We start from the raw sequence: 21287 nt of genomic DNA on the forward strand, positions 1-21287 counted from the left end.
GTGGGGGGGGGCTGATGAGCTGCATTGAAGGAAAAGTCACATGGAGATGAGCCCTGGAACCTGGCTCTCTAGGAGCTGAGCTCCAGCTGAATGACATTTAAGGGGCATGGGCCCATAAATTGAATGTGTGCACGGAATTTTGTGCTGAGTTCACTGCAGAGTTTTAGGCCCCTGGAAGCCCACACATGGAGCCCAGAAGACAAGCCTGGTTTGTGTCTGGCTGTCCCTTTTTCTAAGCAGCCCTCCCCTTCCCCAGGTGTTGGTAGTGGTGGGTGCTCCGGCATGTCTAGCGCCCTGTGAAGGTGGTGGGTGTTGTGTGGTCCTGGGCAAGGACCTTGAGCTTTAACGGGTGGTGTGCTCAGGTTTCTAGATCACATCAAGAATGAGGAAAGCCCGGGGCTTCCCATTGGCAGCCACCATGTCTTTTTCTCCGATGACCAGGAGCCCTTCCCTGTGACTGACATTGCTGACCTGATCCGGGATGCCTATGAGGTAAGGGGGCCCGACTGTCTCTCGAGGTGGACGCAGTGGGAGGTTTTCTGGGCTGCTTCTGCCTCCTCTGTTTGGACATAGAAGGGGACTCTGTGAGTGTCTCTGGTTTTCCTGCAGAAATTTGGAGATCAGTCTGTGGAACAGATCGAGCACTTGCGCTGTAAACACAGGATCAGGGTCCTCCAAGGCCATGAGGACACCACGAAGCAGAATGTGGTGAGTAGAGGTCACCTCCAGGGGTACTCACAGAATTCGGGAGCTAACCCAGGAGTGTGTGTCCCTTTTGGTCACATGATATAAGAATGCCAGTTTTGGGTTTTTTTTTGGCATTGCATTTAAAACTTAGTAGGGGTGATACAGGATGGACATCGCATGTTGTTTTAGAATCAGATTGTGAGCATATTAACCACCACGAGCCTCAGTCTCTGCAGTTGTGGAATGAGGCTAATAGAACCCACCATGCAGGATTCACGGAGGTGAGGTACGTAACGTATCTGTGGTGGGGTCCGCTGTAATTCAGAAGGGTCTTCCTGCCAAGCTAGAGCTCTGCTAGCTTTTTAAATTCTAGTAGGGGCTAATACATTTGTCCTGAGGCACTAATGTGTGAGCTGGAAAGAGATTGAGGATAAAATGCCTAAAGAAGATATTGGAAAGTGATCTGTGTGTCATGAAGGAGCCGTTGGGAGAGGAACATAGGCCCTTGGGCCCCCCCAGGAGTGAGAGTCCTCTCCTCCCTCTGGTGTCGCCAGGGCTACAGGCCTATAATTCATTCCATCGCTGTTTATTATTTCCTTAAGCTCCGAGTTGTTATCCCAGAAGTCTCAATTCCTCCTGAAGACCTAGAAGAACTCTATGACTTGTTCAAGGTATGAAAGTCTGGGGAGATGAGGGAGGTCCAGGCCCTGAGCTGGCCTAAGCCTCTGTGCCCAGCCTGCTTGGGGACCCTGTGGCTGCTGTGGGGCCTGCCCGGTGCTTGTTCTGGGCAGTAGAGGCTGGGGCCACCCTGCCCGCCAGCTGTATGTTAGCCTCACCTACTCACTGTCACCTTGAACCCTCACCTTCACTCTCTGCCCTGGAGCCAGCCCCCAACCTGGCATCTGGCAAGAGGGAGCTGGGTGCTCCTGGACAGCCCTGAAGCGTGGTGTACCCCAGCGCTGAAGGTGCTGTACACTGTCGAGAGGGCATCAAGGCCGGGGAGCTGCCCTTCTCTGCTCCCTTTGTCCTAATGCACTCGGGGTTTCTCATCCTTGGGAGATGAAACAGCCACCCTAGTGGCTGGTATACTTTTTAATGACGCATGATCCCACTCCACGATACATGTGTGCACGTTTTTATATTTGCGCAGTGGGTATGCATGCTAGTTCACGTTGTATTTTACCTTGATACTCTTATTAACCCTCTCCCACGTTGCCACATGGCCTTAATCATTTCTGAATGATTTTTATCATCTATCGTATTGTTAGCATGCAACATAGTCAAGCAGACATCTAACGTTCAGATATTTACATGCAGCTCTAGGTTTTACTGTTTAAATTATCCTATAAAGAGCCTCTTCGGGCACCTCACTGGAAGTTTTCTTGTCAAAACAGTGAAAATGAGGAAGAAAGGCAGACCTTTCTTCCACTGTTGTCACGCTGGGCCAGGGAGGAAGCACAGTTGCAGAAAGCAAGCCCACAGACTCTGGGGCACTTCCTGGTGGGGACTCTGAGTCCCTTTGCGTCTGAGCTCAGGTTACCTTCGTGTGCCTGGAGGAGGCTTCTCCCAGAGTCACTGAAATGGCTTGGTGGGGTGGTGGGCTCCTGGCAGTCCTCACTGCTAAGGAGCAGGATGTGTGGCTAGAGCTGGCGGGTCCCATAAACATTGCCTGTTTGCAAGTTTTATTGTTCCTTTGTCGCATGAAGACAAAACACGAAGTCAAAGGTTACTTGGTAAAAGCCCCCAGGCTTTCTTTGGCTTTCAAGGAGGGAAAACAGAGACTACTAAAAACGTGAAGGCAAGGAAACAGATGATGTGTTATTTTGTCTTATTATTCTTCGCTTAAAAATACATTTATTTACTTAGGGCTCATGGTTCTCAGGTTGAGAAACTAGGAGCCATCACAAATTTGAATTTATGTAATTTAATGGATGGCTTTAAGTAAATAAGAATAAAAATTAATTTTGTTGAGTGCCAACCACATGGTTCATGTTTCCTTGGAGAATACTGAGATGCACCTATCTTTTGAATCAGAATTTCATCTTCTCATGAGGAAGGGCCATGCAGAAATACCCTTACACTGTTTTATAAATATGTGTGGTAGGGTCTTTAGAAGGAGTTTAGTCCTATCCTTCCCCACTGGAATGTACAGGCATGGCCTTCTCTGATACACAAGCAACAGGCAGCTCTGACCAGCTTCTTTAAATATTCTTCCCACATGAAGAATGTGGGCTGGGTGCAGTGGGGTGGCTCACACTCGCCATGGGGGAGCTGAGGTGGTGGATCGCCTGAGCTCAGGAGTTCAAGACCAGCCTGAGCAAGAGGTAGACTCCGTTTATAAAAATAGCCAGGTGTTGTGGCAGGTGCCTGTAGTCCTAGCTACTTGGGAGGCTGAGGCAAGAGGATCACTGGAGCCCCAGAGTTTGAGGTTGCTGTGAGCTATGATGCCATAGCACTCTACCCAGGGTGACAAAGTGAGACTCTGTCCCCCCACCCCCCAAAAAAGATGAACAATGTGGTTGGTACTTAATGAAATTTACTGTCTATCTGTTTAAAGCAATCCTTTAAATGACAGAAATTGAGACGGTGACATCTCCTCTCTCAAGTTGAGCTTTGTTTGCCTTATCTCTCCAAGTAGGATGTGAGCTGTAGAAATGGAGAGTTGGTGTCCAGCACTACTCCTGGAGACATCTGGGACCGGAAACGGCACCTTGTGTGTTCACAGACGTGTTTTACCCACGAGCAGCTACACTCAGCTGTCGCTGGGTTACATTCCTTAAAGAGCACTTGGTCTCCTTAATATTACTTTGTGTTCTTCTTAAGACCTGTTTTCAAATGTAATTGAAAACAAAAAATAAAATGAAATTATAACTACTCTTACCACAAAAAAAAGAAAGATAGTCTGGGTGTGGTGGCTCACACCTATAATCCCAGCACTTTGGGAGGCTGAGGTGGGAGGATCGCTTGAGGCTAAGGGTGTAAGAACAGTATGGAGAACTAGGGAGGCTCTCTCAACAAAAACATTTAAAGAAAGAAGAACAAACTTTTTTTTTTTTTTTGAGACAGAGTCTCACTATGTCACCCATGGTTGAGTGCCGTGGCATTACAGCTCATAACAACCTCAAACTCTTGGGCTTAAGTGATTCTCTTGCCTCAGCCTCCCAAGTAGCTGGGACTACAGGTGCCTGCCACAATGCCCGGCTATTGTGTTGTTGTCATTGTTGGTTAGCTGGCCTGGGTTGGGTTCCAACCCGCTAACTTTGGTGTATGTGGTTGGCGCTGTAACCACTGTACTACGGGTGCTGAGCCAGAACAAAACTTTTAAGCAAGAAATGAAAGGGCCTTACCCTCTGCCGCTATGATCCTACCTTGTACAGGTAGTTACTGTTAGTAATATGGCTAATGTCTTTCCTGATTTCCCTCCTGATTATATCCATGTGTCAATACATACTTGTATACAATATATACATACATCCCCCACATAAAAGTGAGATTGTGCTGTACATAACAGCTTGCAGTTTTGTTTTGTTTTGTTTTCTTAGTTGACCATATATCATAGACTTCTTTCTGGATCAGTATATCTACAGATCTTTTCTTACTCTTTTTTAGAGACTGCAGAATTTCCTTGTAGGGCTGAACAGTGATGGATTGAATCATCCCCCTTCTGAGGGACATTTCGTTTGTTTCCAGTTTTGCTGCTGTCCACGCATAACCAGTGCACTGAGCGTTTCTCTGGGCTCCAGTCCTGCTGCTTCTGTGGAATGTTGGGCCATGGGGGGGGGTCTATACACCAAATTTTAGTCAATCCCCTAAAGTATTTTTCAAATTACAATCCCACTGATGGTGTCTGAGATGGCTTCTTTCCCCACATTCCATACCCACCCAGCATTTAGTATCATGGATCTTTAACAATTTCGCTAGTCTGGGAGAACATTGGATTTTATTTTAATTTAAACTTGTTTACTCCTTAATGGGGTTGAGCACCATTTCATGAGTTTATTGGCTAATTGTATACTCTGCAGAATCACCCATTAATTTCCTTTGGCTATTTTTGTATTGGCTTGTTTCTGTGGGACTCTGTAAATCAGCTGTGTTCGTCCTCGGCCTGTATGTGATGACCATGCTCTTCTGTCTTCTGCATTGATGGGCCTTTAGTGGGACAGTATGCATGAATATGCCGGGAAATTCCTAGTGTGCCTTGGGTTTTTAGGGTAAGAAATGTATTAGACCTTTGTTCTCATGGTTGGCCAGGTGAGGTGGCTCATGCCTTGTAATCCCAGCATTCTGGGAGGCTAAGGCAGGAAGATCCCTTGGGCTTAGGAGTTCCAGGCCAGCCTGAGCAAGAGGGTGACCCCATCTCTACTAAAAGTAGTAAAATTAGCCAGGTATTCTGACAGGCGCTTATAGTACCAGCTACTCAAGAGGGTGAGGCAGGGAGTTTGCTTGAGCCCAGCAATTTGAGGTTGCTCTGAGTTATGATGCCATGACATTCTACTGAGGATGACAAAGTGAGATTCTGCCTTCAAAAAAAAAGAAAAAGGTAGGGAGTTTGCTTGAGCCCAGCAATTTGAGGTTGCTCTGAGTTATGATGCCATGACATTCTACTGAGGATGACAAAGTGAGATTCTGCCTTCAAAAAAAAAGAAAAAGTTCTTACGGTACCTTTCCTGGCTCTGTAATGACTATTTGAATAACGTAGCTGTCACAGTGAGTATGATGGTAGACGAATAAATGGCATTTTGGCTTCCAATCAAGAATTTGCACTTGCAGACTGAAGCATCTGTGCTGGTTTCCGTCCCCCTTCTGGGCAGAGGGCATTGATGCCCTACAGAGCCCTAGAGTCCCTGGGTACCATTTTAGGCTTTTGTGAATTGAGATGTCCAAAGAGGTGCTCTAGTGTGGTTGTAAGTGATACATTCTGTAGGGGGTACCCTGGTCCTTGGTGGCAGGACTGGTTTTGATTTGCATTAGTTTTCAGTGTGTTTCCAAGACTCCAACTCCCCTTTTGTTTTGTTTTTAATTTAGAAAAATTGTTAATATATTCATGTGGCTCCAAATTCAGAAATGATTAACAAAGAACCTTCTGCGTCCTATAGATTTAGCTAGCCTTTTTTGATTTTCAAATAATAAAAGTTTAAGTTAAAATATCAGAATGAAAGTTGTGTCTGCTGTAATTGACTGAACTGTCCATCTAAAAATGATTAGAATGGCAAATTTTATGTAATGTATATTTTACTACAATGAGAAAAAAGGAAATCTTAATAAGAAGCGGGGGAAAAGATGTCAAAATTACATGTGCATGAGGGCAAGGACTGTAGCATAACAAGAAAACACCCTTCCAGGTCTGGTTAGAGCAGGGAGATTGTGGGTAATTTAATATTTTGCTCATTTGTGTGTGTTATGACACCGCTTATTCAGTAAGCAGGGGTTGCAGGGGAGAAGCGCGCTGCCGAGAGAGCTGCCCAGCCATGGCTCTCTACTGTGTGGCCTCCCGCCGGCCCTGCATGTGGCACAACACACCCTCTCTCTCTTGTTTTAAGAGAGAGCACATGATGAGCTGTTACTGGGAGCAGCCCTGGCCTGTGACCCCGCGCCATGACCCCAGCAGGCCCTACGCTGAGCAGTACCGCATAGATGCCCGGCAGTTTGCACACCTGTTTCAGCTGGTCTCACCTTGGACGTGTGGGGCTCACACAGAGATCCTCGCTGAAAGGACTTTCCGGCTCCTGGATGACAACATGGACCAGCTCATCGAATTCAGAGCGTTGGTGGGCTGCCTGGGTATGACTGTGGCTCTTACTGCAGTGAGCTGACATGGGTGTGAGTCAGTGAGCAGAGCACAGCATGGGGCAGGCAGGTACACGCAGTGAGGCGCTTACATCATGCTGCAGGCTCCTGTCAGGACCTCCTTTGTGCTTCCTTGAGTAGGAGTGCGGGGGCAGCCCAGGCTCTTAACCTAGGAGGCTGTCCCCTTGTTTTCCTGGACATCCACACAGGGGTGAGGATCCTGTGGCCTTCTGGCCTTCTGGTTTTATCATGATGTTTTCTAAGCACCAAAGGAAGCAAGATAAGCTTCATCTTTCTCTGCTGCACCCCTTTTAATGAAAGGTTTTGTTATGTAAAATTTAGATTCTATCAAAAAGCTGCCCTTAAGGACCAGGAAGGCCACAGTTTTCCTTAAGTCCCCAGGTTCCCCCCTCCGGTGGGGCTGGCTTGTTGGGAACCACATTTTTAACCTTTGTTCATAAAATTAAATTCTTTTAGAAAGAATGAGACCAGACAACATTCACAAGGTTTTTGTTTTTTTTTTTTAATTCGTAAGATTTCCTTATAGCTTTCCTTATAGCTCACATAGTCACCAGCCAGGCCTTTATTTATTTACTTATTATTAATTATTATTATATGGTTTTTTGGAGTCAGAGTCTTACTTGTCACTCTTAGTAGAGTGCTGTGGCATCATAGCTTACAGCAACTTCAAACTCTTGGGCTCAAACGATCCTCTTGCCCCAGCCTCCCAAGTAGCTGGGACTATAGGCACCTACCACAATGCTCAGCTAGGTTTTAGAGACTGAGTCTCACTCTAGTTCAGGCTGGTCTCAAACTCTTGAGCTCAGGCAATTCACCTGCCTTGGCCTTATTTATTTATTTTTATTTTATATTATATTATATTTATTTATTTAGTTTTTTTGAGACAGAGTCTCACTTTCTTGCCCCTATTAGAATGCTGTGGTGCCACACCTCACAGCAACCTCAGACTCTTGGGTTCAAGGGATTCTCTTGCCTCAGCCTCCAGTGTAGCTGGGACTACAGGCACCTACCAGAGAGATGGGGTCTTGCTTTAGCTCAGGCTAGTCTCAAACTTGTGAGATCAGGCGATCCGCCTGCCTCAGTCTCCCAGAGTGCTGGGATTATAGGCGTGAGCCACTGCACCTGGCCTCATATTTATTTATTATTTTTTTTAATATTTTTTATGTTTTGAGACAGAGTCTCACTCTGTTGTCCAGGCTAGAGTGCCATGGTGTCATAGCTCACAGCAACCTCAATCTCTTGGGCTCAGGTGGTCTTCTTGCCTCAGACCCTCTGGAGTAGCTAGGACTACAGGAGCCTACCACAACACCTGGCTAATTTTTCTATTTTTAGTAGAGATGGGGTCTCACTCTTGCTCAGGCTGGTCTCCAACTCTTGAGCTCAAGTGATCCACCAGTATTGGCCTCCCAGAGTACTAGAATTCTAGGTGTGAGCCTCAGAGAGGGCCTTAACATTTCTTTGTTTGCATGGTGTGTGTCTGGGGCAGGGGAGGGCAGGTGTTGACCTTTCCAAGTTCTCTTTCCATAGTGAGTTTGTGTCATGACCAATATACTTTAACCATTTGCATCAACGTAATCTTTCTCTCTTTTTAAAAATTTTGCAGACGTTATGTATAATGGAGAAATGAATGAGAAAATCAAACTGTTATATAGGCTTCATATCCCTCCAGGTAAGAAGTCCAAGTAGGAAATCAGGCTGGGCTTGGCTTTGAGATAAGTTGAACACTGAAGTTCTCTTTTTAAATTTCATTTATACTCGAGGTGACACATGTTTCTAGTTTGGGGTTTCAGATCACAAATTTTAAGTATGGCCTACAGCAGGAGTCCCCAAACCCAAATGTGCATAAAGAGTCCCTGAAGGGCTTGCTGAAAGCGCGTTACTGGGCTCCAGCCCAGATTTCTTGCTCACTAGGTCTGAGGACCACACTTGAGAGCCACTGGCTATGGCAGGCACTGGGGAGCCAGACCCTGGTGACCTTACTAGATGGTTCTTTTAGGTTACAGAGTTTGAAGGATTTCATTTTTCCTGCACATAAGACCATGCTTCCTTGAGATTTAAGCATTAGTAACTAAGGACAAAGGAAGCTGTTTTGCTTTTTTTTTTTGGCCGGGGCTGGGTTTGAACCGACCACCTCTGGCATATGGGGCCGGCACCCTACCCTTTTGAGCCACAGGTGCCGCCCACAGGAAGCTGTTTTTGATGTTTTGAAGCCTATAAGGTCAGACGTGATGTTGACAGTAAGGTGTTCCCTAGAACTTCAAAACTACTAGATGTGAATTGGAAATCCCAGATAGTCCTGGGCCGCTAGGGCTGTGGTTCTGGAGTTGGATGGTGCCTGAGCCGGACCTTCTCAGACAGGAGCCAAGGGAGGCTGGTATACTCTGCAGAGGCTTCCAGGGCCCTGGGATCCTGGTAGTGTTTACAACTATTAGAGCATGCACAGCAGTCCTCCCTAAGCCAAGACGCCCAGTGGATGCCTGAAACCTCAGATGGTGCTGAATCCTTCTTCTGTACAGTATGTTTTTTTGATCTGATAACCAAAATGGCTACTAAATGAGTAATGAGCAGGTAGCAGGTATAGTGCAAGCTCGAGGAGTGTGGATCCACCGGGCAGGGACGATTCCTGCCCCAGGCAGGATGGAGGGGGATAGTGTGAGACCATATCATGCTACTAAGAACTGTGTGCAATTTGAAACTTACGAAAGTTTATTTCTGGAATTTTCTGTTTAAAAAAAATTTGCTTTTAATCTTAAATGCTTTTTATCATTATGAATAACTTTTTTAAAGGTGAGACAAACTAGTCAGGAAAAAAATGTTTAAATAGTCACTAACTAGAAAGTATGTGGATTACCTCAAATTTGAATTTGTGTGCTTGAAGAAATCGCTTTAGCCCAAAAGTCTTTTTTGGTTTATTTGACACAAGTATGTATACTTGAGATAATATTTGTATAATTAGTAACTCTAACAACTATAGGAAACATTGATTTTTGAATATGTTATACATTAACTTTTCAATTTAAGAATTCCACATTGTTGTAAAATGAATGCAGTTGAGTACTATGGCAGTTATGCAAATAGATGTAAACTTTATTACTAGATAAACGGGCAAAGGTAGAATGCCTACTAATATGCATTTTTTTTTCTTGCCGTTTTTGGCGGGGGCTGGGTTTGAACCTGCCACCTCTGGCATATGGGGCCTGTGCCCTACTTCTTTGAGCCACAGGTGCTGCCCCTAATATGCATTATTAACACAAATGTCAGTGAAACCCAGTCCAACAGGTACAGAAGCATAACACCAAAAATATAATGACCAACACAGCTATCTTGTTAGAGTAAACCATAGGATCATCAGGCTTAAGAAAAACCGAGGTCATCGGTTGTTCTTTCTGACTCTGTCCCCTTTAAATAAAGTAGCTAATTCTGATTGGTTATCCTTATATACTCTGTGAATAAATTTTTTGATACCAAACACTATTTTCAAACACATCATCATCTTCTGATTAAATAGATTATTATTATTATTATTATTATTTGAGACAGAGTCTCACTTTGTTGCCCTTGGTAGAGAGGGCTATGGTATCACAGCTCACAGCAACCTCAAACTCTTGGGCTTAAGCGATTGTCCTGCCTCAGCCTCCCAAGTACCTGGGACTATAGGCACCCACCACAATGCCTGGGTATTTTTTTTTGTTGCAATTGTCATCATTTGGTAGGCCCTGGGCTGGATTTGAGCCCGCCAGCCCTGGTGTATATGGCCAGTGCCCTAGCCACTGAGCTCCAGGTGCTGAGACTAAATAGATTATTATCAAAAAATCATCAAAGCTTTCAAGGTTATTAATGGTTTTATGCAACTTAAATCTAATTTTGGAAGTAACTAGCTAATAAATTTTTCCTTTAATTGGTAAACAGTACACCAGTGTTGTTAATCAATATGTATATATAGTATTTAACATGCTTATATTGTTCTTAAGAGCTGGAATACAGACTTTTCAATATATCTGAAATACCATCAAATATATTGATAATACCATTATGATACAGCCTCTGCATGGTATTACAAAATTACTAACCAGTCATGGTGCATTTTTCTGAAATGAATTTTCTATTTTCTAGAGACTAACATGATAAATGTATCATCTTGACCCAATGTATCATAATTTTCTTTCCTCAAGTTCACAGCCCTTTCTTGTTTCTCTTTCCTAAAAGATCCTGAAGCTCTAAATCAGGGGTCCTCAAACTTTTTAAACAGGGGGCCAGTTCACTGTCCCTCAGACTGTTGGAGGGCTGGACTGCGGGCCCCGGGACAAGTCAGCTGTTAAGCAGGACAGGCAGCAGCGGCAAAAACACTCGGTGGGCTGGATAAATGTCCTAGGTGGGCTGCATGTGACCTGCGGGCTGTAGTTTGAGGACTCCTGCAAATGTTCTCTCAGGAGTTGATTATATTCTTCAAAAAGTCTCTCTGATTTCATCTTCATTGACATCACACCATATTGTGCCATGGAAAGGGCATCAGAAGTCTTCTTAAATTCAATTTTCAGTTTTTCCTGCTGTTCTACTAGGTTTTTTGTTTTCTGCTTCTAGAATGTATCCCTCATCCTTGCCATAGGTTTTCAGGATCCATTTTAGTTTTTAATTCTCTTTCATAATTTTTTTGGCAGCCTCAGTATTTTCTGCTTGAGTGTTAAGTACTCCTTTGTTTGACAGTTCTTGTGCCAGCTGAGTAACCAGACATCTCAAACAGTAGGGGGGAAAAAAAAGCAGAAATTAAAAGATTTCTTTGAAACCTAAAATGTTTCACCTGTGTATGTTCACAGGCAGTGGGTCTGCTGGTTGAGGTCTGCTGAAGGGTGTAAGTAGCAGAATGCTTACTCCTTCTCTCACAGCATCTAGACATAGAACCATCAGTAAGGTTATAAGGGTAAGGAAAGCCTTCTTCCAGAAAGTCACAATTTTGCCCAGACAGTAAATGGAAAGATCTGCTGCCATCTCTGAGGAGGAATAGAAGGAAGACAGAAGATTAAAACGAGTCCTATGTCAGCAGAATGGAAGGTTGCAACTGTTGCAATTGGAGTGTCAATGTTTTTCTTCACACCCTACCTGCAGCCCTCCTAGCTCAGCCCCCACCCCTCACCCTACCTCATGCACCCCAAGTCTTATTTGCCAGTGGAGAAGTCCATGATATCAAGCAAGCACATCGGCACCCTGCCACAAACACCCACCCTCTGTAGAGAGAGCTTGGTACTGTTCCAGAGTAATAATAGGAGACAAGGGTCTTTTGTGAGGTTGGTGGTAAATGTATGTGGATGCAACTTAGGAGCCTCGCACAGTTCCGTAAGAGCTCACTTGATTGGCTCCTTGGCCATTGGGAATTTCCAAAGCGCTCACTTGATTGGCTCCCTGGCGATTGCAACACTGTTTAGCCGGAGAGTCTAGAAAGACATGTCACAGATGGTTTACTGCCATGCCAGGTGATGTACAGATGAAGAAAATTCCAGAAGATTGTGAAATCGGGAGTTTTCATTGCAGAGTGATACATCTACAGATATTGGTCATTTTTCTCAATTAATTATACTGATTGGACTTCCAAAGCAGAAATTCCTGGGAGAATGTTATTTTTATTGGAAAGAAACATCAGAATAAACTACTGAGTGTGATATACTGGAAATAGTCAATGAACTCTCATGAATGAGACAGCTGGGAGGCTTTCTTTGAGTTTGCATACTGAGAGCAGGACTGTGGTACCCTTATATTGTAAGCTCCTTCTGGAAGCTCTGACATTGTTGTATTCACAGAGTAGCTCTCCAAAGGTGTGCCGCCTGCTAGGGATCCACATCAAATAATGTTCCTAAAACACCGAATCTAGTAAAATCCGAGCTGCTCCCGTCTTTGTGTTCAGTTTTATGTGAAGACGCAGAGGTTTCTTTCTGAGGTCATCACATGTAACAGGTGATTTGCTGGCTAAAGAAAGAGTTTTGTGAAGAAGTCGAGTTAAAAGGGAAGATCTTTTGAATAATTCCAATTTGTAATCTGGCTAAGAATAGTTCTTGGCTTTAAAACAAGGACTTAAAATGTTTGAAAACCCGAGCGAATGTGATTGAAAATTGAAAGCACATGAAGTTACAGTAACATTACTGACAACAAAGCAGAATTTCAACTTAGAAAAAAAGAGAGTTAAAATGCTTCATTAGTGGTGTTTAATCAGATTATGATTTGAATTCTAAGATATACTTGTAGAACAAGTACAGAAATATTTGTGGATTAATGAGGGGGAAACTTTTGTTATTTTGAAATACTTGGTATGGGAAAGTATTGATTGGTTTCAAAATATAGTCACACTAGCTGAAAAAAAGTCAACATTTCATCTGTCTGAGAAGGAAAGGGAGGAGCTGGTTGATACACAGAATGGTCCCACCCTTGAAGTAGAATTGACCGTACTGCAACCATTCTGGTCCCCAGTAATGACAGTGATGACAAGAAAGTACTTTCTCTCAAGAAAAGAAAGATGCTATTTGCTTCCACCTGCTTCTCTGTTTCTGGTGGTGACCGTCTGTCACCAAGAAGGCATCATTTTAAAGTCCTGGTTGAATGGATTGCACATACTGTTTCACTATTAATATTAGTATGAAAATAATGTTAAAAACTTCTGAGCATGCTAAGATTTTGGTAATGTTTGATCCTTTTGCCTATGATGAAAGAACATACCTTGGAAATTTATCAGTTAAAATGTTTCTGCTTTCCAAATGTACATGGTATAATTGGAAAGCCGCATGATCTTTGTACAGTCCACTTTACCCAGAGAACCTTTGGGGGAGATGATAGATATTAATGTGTGTACTCAGAGGCCGTTCGCTCAGTGTGGGGCCACACATACAGCCGGGGTTCCTTAAAGGTGTAAGGAGCTGAGAAATTCCTATTGCCTAGTGACACAGTACCATCATAGTACAGTTTTATTTCTTTTTTAAATAAATTTAATGTAGGCTAAATGTAGAGGATGACAAAGTTCACAGTAGAGTACAGTAACATCGTAGGCCTTCACATTCAGTCACCAGAGCAGCTTCCAGTCCTGCAGGCTCCTTTGACGATGAGTGCCCTATCCAGGCGGGCCATTTTTAAATCTTTTATACTGTCTTTTTGATATTCCCTTTCAGTGTTTAGATATGTTACCTTGTGTTGGAATTGCCTACAGTATTCAGTACAGTAACATGACTGTATAGGTTTTTAGCCTAGGAGCAATAAGGATATACCAGATAGCCTAGGTGTGCAGTAGGCTGTACTATCTAGGTGAGTGCACCCGGTCATGTTCACATAACAGTGAAATCCCCTAACAACAAATTTCTCAGAAGGTATCCCTGGAATTAAGCAACACATGACTCTTACAATCATAGACGTCACAGAATGTTCACTGTGGATGAAAACCTTAATAACATTATGGAATGGAATATATTATGTATTTGAAATAAATATCAGAGATACAGAGCATGTATCTCCTTAAGAGACAAGTTTGGCCCTCAGGTTCTATTCACCATATTGGTTCTTCAGTCTGTAGTCAGCCTTGTCTTATGATTGTACAAGGAAACAGTGCTGAAGACGATAAACTCTCTACGCTCCTGCTTTGAGAGTGTGCTAAGATATCAACATATCTACTGGAACCCCAGAAACTGAAGGGTCCCTGCAATATTCTAAGGACCAAAATAATAATAGGAGTGGCCCAGATGGGACACAGGAAGAAGGCTCACCAAGTAAAGTGGAAGCAGACTGGCTAAGCGATGAATCCAGCCAGGATTAAGAACTTCCTCTGAGAATGAAGAATCAGTTGGAGGAGATACTGATTCTGGCAGTGGATGATGTGTTGAGGTTACATCCCAGCTCAACAGTTTGGGCAATACTGATAACAGCTACATCAGAGAGGGTACTAAGCCTATTTGATTTGATAATTGGCAGCTTAGGCTAGATGAAAAATCTATTCTAGTTTTGAATTGGTATCCTGAGGTGAAACTGCCACTGAGGATTTTGAAACATAGGAAGTGTAGACTATAAGCTTCCTTAAAAACCTTTTATGAAATTAAGCTGGGTGTGGCAGCTCACACTTGTAATCCCAGCAATTTGAGAGGCTGAGGCACAAGGATCGCTTGAGCCCAGGAGTTTGAAATTCAGGTCAGCCTGGGCAACAACACAGTGAGATCCTTTCTCTAAAGTAAAACCAACCAAACGATAAACAGAAAAGATTGCTGAATCTTTTCAACAACAACAAAAAACGTTAGTGCTGCAGATCCCTAGTTTTATCCAAATTGCCAAAAGCCACTTAGAAATTGGATTTATGATCCTTGCTTCCAGTTGTTGATTTGTCCTACGAAAGGAATCTGAGAAACAAATTGGATACTTAGTTGATTTTTCTATCAGTGGCACAGCTATATCAGAATTCCTAATTAATCCAAACGCGAGTCAGTCATTGCTGCTATAATTTGTTGTCTCCCGCCCACAGGGAGTACAGGGCGAGGGTGCCACGCTGCTTTTGCAAGAAAGAAGCATGGTGAGGCATGGTGGTATTTTGATGATAGTGCCTTAGTGACATCTGAAGGCCAAATTGTGTTCAAAGCAGTACATGTGCTCTTCTCCCAGAATGATACACTTTTGATGGAACTGGTGTTTTCCCTCTGCAGGTATCCCATTTAGAAAGCGAGGAAGATAGCAGTGGTAATGACAATGGTATAAAAATTAAAACCATGCACATTGATTGGAAGTCAAAAGGAGAAACTTTCCTGCTGGTACTGTCTGCTGAAGTACTAAAGTTATCTACTACATTCAAACAAAAGTCTGAGATGGGGCTTTTTCAGATACCCCCACCTTAGACTTTGTAAATGTAAATCCTTTATCTGATTTTAACTAGTGTAATAGAGGCTTAGTGAACGCTTTAATAGGAAATGACTCTCAGTCCATGTATAGTCTTGGGTTACAAGCTACATATATAGGAGTGTAAAATAAGGTCACATTTATAAAAGTTTGAGGATCTCATTTAAAAAGGTTTAAAGATTGTATATATACACTTAGGATTTACTGTTTTCCCTTCTTCATTGTATTCTATAATCCTGATCATAAACAGATTGTGGAAGGAGTTTGCAAAGTGAGCCTCACATCTCCTGTGGTGTCCCCACGTCCAGCCCATTGATGTCATTTTCTGTGTGTGTCATGGTGGCAGAGAGGCTGGGGGGCTCTGCTCAGGGGAGTGGTTGGCCTTCCTGGCTCCTTGTTCCCTGCCTCCCTTCTGGACATGCACCACCCCCTGAATTAATCGCTGATTTCGTGTGCTCTCATACATGCATGCACATTACAGCATTTTGTTAGTCATTTGCATATACATGGGTTTCTCCTTTTTGGTATACCAAGCTCTTTTTTTGAGACAGAATCTTAAGCTGTTGCCCTGGGTTGAGTGCTGTAGCATCACAGCTCACAGCAATCTCCATCTCTTGGGCTCAAGTGATTCTCTTGCCTTAGCCTCCCAAGTAGCTGGGACTACAGGCACCCGCCACAACGCCCGGATATTTTTTTAGTGTTGTGTGCAGTTGTCATTGTTGTTTTAGCTGGCCCAGGCCAGGTTCGAACCTGCCAGCCTTGGTGTATGTGGCCAGCCCCTACCCACTACGCTATGGGCGCTGCCAGGTATACCAAGTTCTTCAGCATCCCAGCAGCTGTTCCCTGAGAAATCCACAGTAGAACATCAATCACTGCCCACCTCCCTACACTGACCACTTCCTTAAGTTGACCTAATTTTCATAGACCAGATGTGTACCACATGTACGTGTCAGTGGGGTAGGCCTAGTTCCTTCTGCTGAACACCTCTGTATGTTGACCGGTCAGTTACAGTCCCTTGGGTGGTCACCTTCAAGAGGTTCTACCATATGTCCATCCTGACTACCCCAGGTTTTTAATTTTCCTCCTATTTAGTTTCTGAGTGGATTCTCACATGTGCCACTGCATGGAATTTGTTATGGGCAAAGTTGGAAAAAAGTGACTCAGGATCTTTGTTGTAGGGAAAAGACACTAAATATTAGAAAAGGAAAAGAATGAGTAAACAAACCAACCTTCCAAAGAAAGAGGGTAGCTTTGCAAAGCTGTGGTGCCATCTTGTGGATTTGGTGACTCACAGCTGAATTTTCCCTTTGATTTATTCTCAGGGAATGGCTTGCTAGTAACTTGCAGCCTTTTTTAAACTATGAGGATCCTTCCTTGTCACCCCCCAACCCCGATAATTATTATTCTGTTGCATCTTTATTGATCTGTAATTCATATACAAGGAAAGTCACCCATTTAAGGTGTACAAGTTAATTTTTTTATACATTCACAGAGTTTTGCAGTGATCACCCACAGTTTTAGACATTTTACTACCATAAAACCAAACTGCAACAACAGCAACAAAAATAAAGTTAAAAATAAACCTCATGCCTTTAGCTGTTGCTCCCAATCCATCCACTTTCCATAGTCCTAGACAACTTGCTTTTTCCACAGATTTGCTTGTTCTGGACATTTCATATAAATGGAATTGATGTATTTTGTATTTGATATCTTTCACTTAGTGTAACATTTTCTGGATTCGTCTTGTAGCATGTATCAATGGTTCATTCCTTTTTATGTCCAAATAATATTCCGTTGTATAAATATTTGTGCATGTGTTTTTGTGAGTACTTGATATTTTCCGTTTTCTTGGGTGTATTGTATACTTAGGATTGGAATTTCTAAGACAAATGATAATTCTATTTAACTTTTTAAGGAATTGCCAGACTGTTTTCCAAAATGACTAAACCATTTTACATTCCTACCAGCAATGTAGAAGGGCTCAGATACAATTTTATTTTTGGTATCCTTTAAAGAAAACTCCTACTGATCAACATAATTTAAGTGTGGAAAAAAAAAAAGAGAAAAAACTCTCAATAATAAGATGCTGCTATGAATTCAGTAAAGCCTTTTTCAACTTTTAAAGAAATTATGTAAGTATAGCAATAAGTGCTAATTATAAAGAAATAATATAATGAAAAATTTAAAGTAATTATCAGTTATTCCACCATCCAGAGATCTAGTGTATTTATTTCTGGAATATGTTATATGTATAATTTATCTGTGTATATGTACATATTTTAGCTTCACAGAATGGAATTTTACTACATATTTTTCCAGGTGAACATCAGCACTGTCCTTCTATGAATTTGTAACTTATTAATCACAGCAGTAGCCATATACATCAAGGAAAAGACAGACCTGGTGGCCTTCTTTCCTCGGTGTATCCAGGCAGTGCACTTGGGTTCAAGGACCCTGCAAAGACCACAGCTCATAGGTTGGGAGCTGCTGGCTTAGTCTGTACTTTAGCCTAAAAAGCTTTATGTTGTCAGTTTTTGTTAGACAGAAAATTTGTTCAGTTTAAACCTTTCTCTCTCTCTTTTTTTCAAGCACTCACTGAAAATGACTGTGACAGCCAGTCACCATTAAAGAGTCCTCTGTTGTCGACATCAAGACCCCTGGTTTTCGGAAAGCCCAATGGCACGTACCTCTTTGCACTGCTGTGTTTTCCCCTGGGGTGTGCTATTGCAGCGGGCAGGCGTGCAGTGGTCACCACTCCTTACAGCAGCCGGGTGAACACAGAGGCCAGAAACCTTCCAAGTGGAAGTTGCTAGTGCACCCACTCCCACACCAGTGAACCAGCCCCCCCGCCCCCCACCAAGTCCCTTCCTCCTGTTGGCCATTTCCCAGGTTATCTTGTAGCGGAAGTCCCCCAGCTGACGCCCCTCATCCGTGGTCAGCTATAAAGCAAACCATTTCTCCAGGGAATCTCTTGCTTTTTACACTTTTACAATGAGGTTCCTTAGTGGCATTCCTCATCCCCCAGCTTCCTGCTCCTACGCATTTTCCTTTTTGCTTTCATTGAATTTATTTAAACTGTATGTTGTTTTCCTTTGTCTCAAGGTGATGCAGTTGATTATCAGAAACAGCTGAAGCAGATGATTAAGGATTTAGCCAAAGAAAAAGATAAAACTGAGAAAGAATTGCCCAAAATGAGCCAGGTATGAACTTTCTTCCTCATAGCAGGAAATTAGCCATTTTGCCAAATGATTTTGTCAAGTGATTAATTTGAGAACTGAACTTGGGCCCCTTTACCTTGAGTCCAAGATCTTGTAACTTTGCGTAGCTGAATGTCATGGTGATTAAATGGGAAATACTCAAATTGTGATCAATTCAGATAGTCCAGATAGTTAAAGGTCTTCCCAACAGGAGGCTGCCACCTACAACACTGTGTGCTTTTGAAGAGTTTTTACACTAGATTAATTTATCCAGGTTTTGATAAAGATTTATGCATTTGGGGTTACTGTAGATATAGCGTTCTCCTATATTTAAAAATATTCATGTACTCTCTTCATTTTCCTGGAAATCATTAATATGTGATATATGTCTCTAAATTCTCTGGGCATTTTCTGGGAAAGGGTTCTATGCTACGTGTATATGATGGTGGCAGGGTTTCTTTTTAATTTGAAAGATGTTCCCACCCAATACTTGGGGAATACAGCTTAAAGTTAAAAACATTCCTTTATTATGGTATTTAAGTCATACTGTGCTTTACTGTCTACTGTGCGCCTTCAGGAGTGGGAGTGACTCTGCAAAGTTTCTCAATCTTTTTAGCCACAGACCATCTTGTGGGATCAGTATTTTATAGTACATTTGAGAAATGCCGCTCTGTCTACTATGGTGGGGCCTTCAGATTTTCATTCTGCTGCTTGGATATATGATAAATTCAATTAAATCTCATCACCCAAAGCTGCCAGTAAGATTTTGAGGCCCATAACATTGTTTTGGCTATAGATACGCTTTAAACAAAAATGGGCCATGTTAATACTTCTCCTTTCCTTCAAAATAATCATGGATATTTCCTCCAAATGATTAAATAGTTGTTAAATTAGTAGATCTCCGCCGTTTTTCTATTCCTAGAGTAATTGTATAGCTAAATCCTCCCCAAAGCATCTCTCCTACATTAGGTTACTAATTTCAGCAGGAATGTGCTTGTAATGTGAGAAAACATCAAGCGTCACTGTTCTAGTTTACAACCTTTCCTCCCTGCATGGTAGTCCCACTAGGTGAACATGCCGTAATTTTATTTAATCATAGTACTTAAGGTGTTTCCAATGCCTGTCATAAACCCTAGTTTACAGATCCTTATATAAATCTGTACATTGCTCTGTTACCCTTTTCTTTTCTTTTTTTGATAGTTTCATTCTTTTGCCCTGGGTAGAGGGCCATGGCATCATAGCTCACAGCAACCTCAGTCTCTTGGGCTCAAATGATCCTGAGTAGCTGGGACTACAGGTGCCAGCCAGTGTCTGGCTAATTTTTCTATTTTTACTAGAGATGGGGTCTCCCTCTTGCTCAGACTGGTCTTGAACTCCTCAATACACCCACCTCAACCTCCCAGAGTGCTAGGATTACAGATGTGAGCCACCATGTCTGGCCCATACATTGCTCTGGTTCCTTTGGGGACACTGGAGTTGACTTGGTGGGCTAGAGTGTGCACATCCTATGGGAAGGTCTACACATTTCTTAATACTTACCGTATAGGTAAGCAGCAGCACACCCTGGAGCTGTCATTGTTAAGACAGTTTTCAGATTGAAAGGGTGGGGACTATCCTCTCTTATATTCTTCTTCAAAAGTAATGTGTGCTTTTCTCCCATCCAAGTACTAACCAGGTCTGACCCTGCTTAGCTTCCGAGATCAGACGAGATTGGGCGCATTCAGGGTGGTATGGCCTAGATATGTGTGCTTTTCTCAAAGAACAAAGGTATAGAGCTTTATTTTCTTTTTAATTTCAGAGAGAATTTATCCAGTTCTGTAAAACCTTGTACAGTATGTTCCATGAAGATCCAGAAGAAAACAATTTGTATCAAGCCATCGCCACGGTCACCACTCTGCTGCTGCAGATCGGAGAGGTGGGGCAGCGGAGCAGCAGCTCTGGGAGCTGCTCCCAGGAGTGCTTGGAGGAGCTGCAGGCTTCAGCGCCTTCTCCAGAGCAGGACTCAGTCTTTGCAGACACTGGGAAGACTCCCCAGGACTCCCAGGCATTTCCTGCGGAGGCAGAAGGGGACTGGACCGTTTCCCTTGAACACATTTTAGCATCACTTCTGACTGAACAATCATTAGTAAACTTTTTTGAAAAGCCACTAGACATGAAATCCAAACTTCAAAATGCCAAGCTCAATCAGTACAATCTTAAAACCGTTGAAGTGAGCCGCCAGTCACAGCCTGAACTCAAGCTGACTAACTTGTAGCAAGACAGTGGTTGCTAAGGACACTGGAGTCTGCCATGCCAAAGCACGACCAGATTGTTTCTTGGGTTGTCAGCCCATAAACCCAGATTTCAGTCTCCTCTGAGTAAAATTTTACAAACTGGGTATCTGAATAAGCAACCTGACAAACCGTAGTCAGAATGGACACAGCCCTCATGCGTTTCTATTTATTCTTTAAGAGAATTGTCCACTGACAATGTCAGTGTTCTAGGGTATCCATCAGTTCCCTTGATTAATTAGACTCCCACATCTTTTATCCATTTGCTGAAATGAGCACTTACGCTGTGATGCCAGCTTGATTTTGTCCTTGGATAGGACACAAGTCAAATATAGCTTACTAGGCAAGAGACAAGGTAAGCACCAAGCCCTCATTTTTCACTGGGAGTAACGTTAGGTCAAGAATCATGCCCACTTTCAAGATCTAGAGTCCACTATCTGTGCAATTGTATTTGGCTTTTTTTGCACTAATTTTT

The 21287-nt window shown here is 42.9% G+C and overlaps 1 protein-coding gene and 1 pseudogene across 1 annotated transcript in view; one reads left to right on the top strand and one right to left on the bottom strand.

The window, feature by feature from the left end:
• Nucleotides 1-21002, top strand: part of TBC1D8 (TBC1 domain family member 8) — a 48266-nt gene extending 27264 nt beyond the window's left edge. The window contains exons 10-17 of the mRNA XM_012807942.2: nucleotides 363-492; nucleotides 610-708; nucleotides 1290-1358; nucleotides 6228-6468; nucleotides 8099-8164; nucleotides 17935-18024; nucleotides 18448-18545; nucleotides 20341-21002. Coding sequence (XP_012663396.1) covers nucleotides 363-492; nucleotides 610-708; nucleotides 1290-1358; nucleotides 6228-6468; nucleotides 8099-8164; nucleotides 17935-18024; nucleotides 18448-18545; nucleotides 20341-20796 — 1249 coding nt within the window. The 3' untranslated portion in view covers nucleotides 20797-21002. The remainder of the gene's footprint in view (nucleotides 1-362; nucleotides 493-609; nucleotides 709-1289; nucleotides 1359-6227; nucleotides 6469-8098; nucleotides 8165-17934; nucleotides 18025-18447; nucleotides 18546-20340) is intronic.
• LOC105887393 lies at nucleotides 10764-15683 on the bottom strand (annotated as a pseudogene).
• Nucleotides 21003-21287: the final 285 nt, after the last annotated feature.

This window comes from Otolemur garnettii, unplaced genomic scaffold (genome assembly GCF_000181295.1).
Source record: "Otolemur garnettii isolate 467f Iridium unplaced genomic scaffold, OtoGar3 scaffold00079, whole genome shotgun sequence".
Lineage (NCBI taxonomy): Eukaryota > Metazoa > Chordata > Mammalia > Primates > Galagidae > Otolemur > Otolemur garnettii.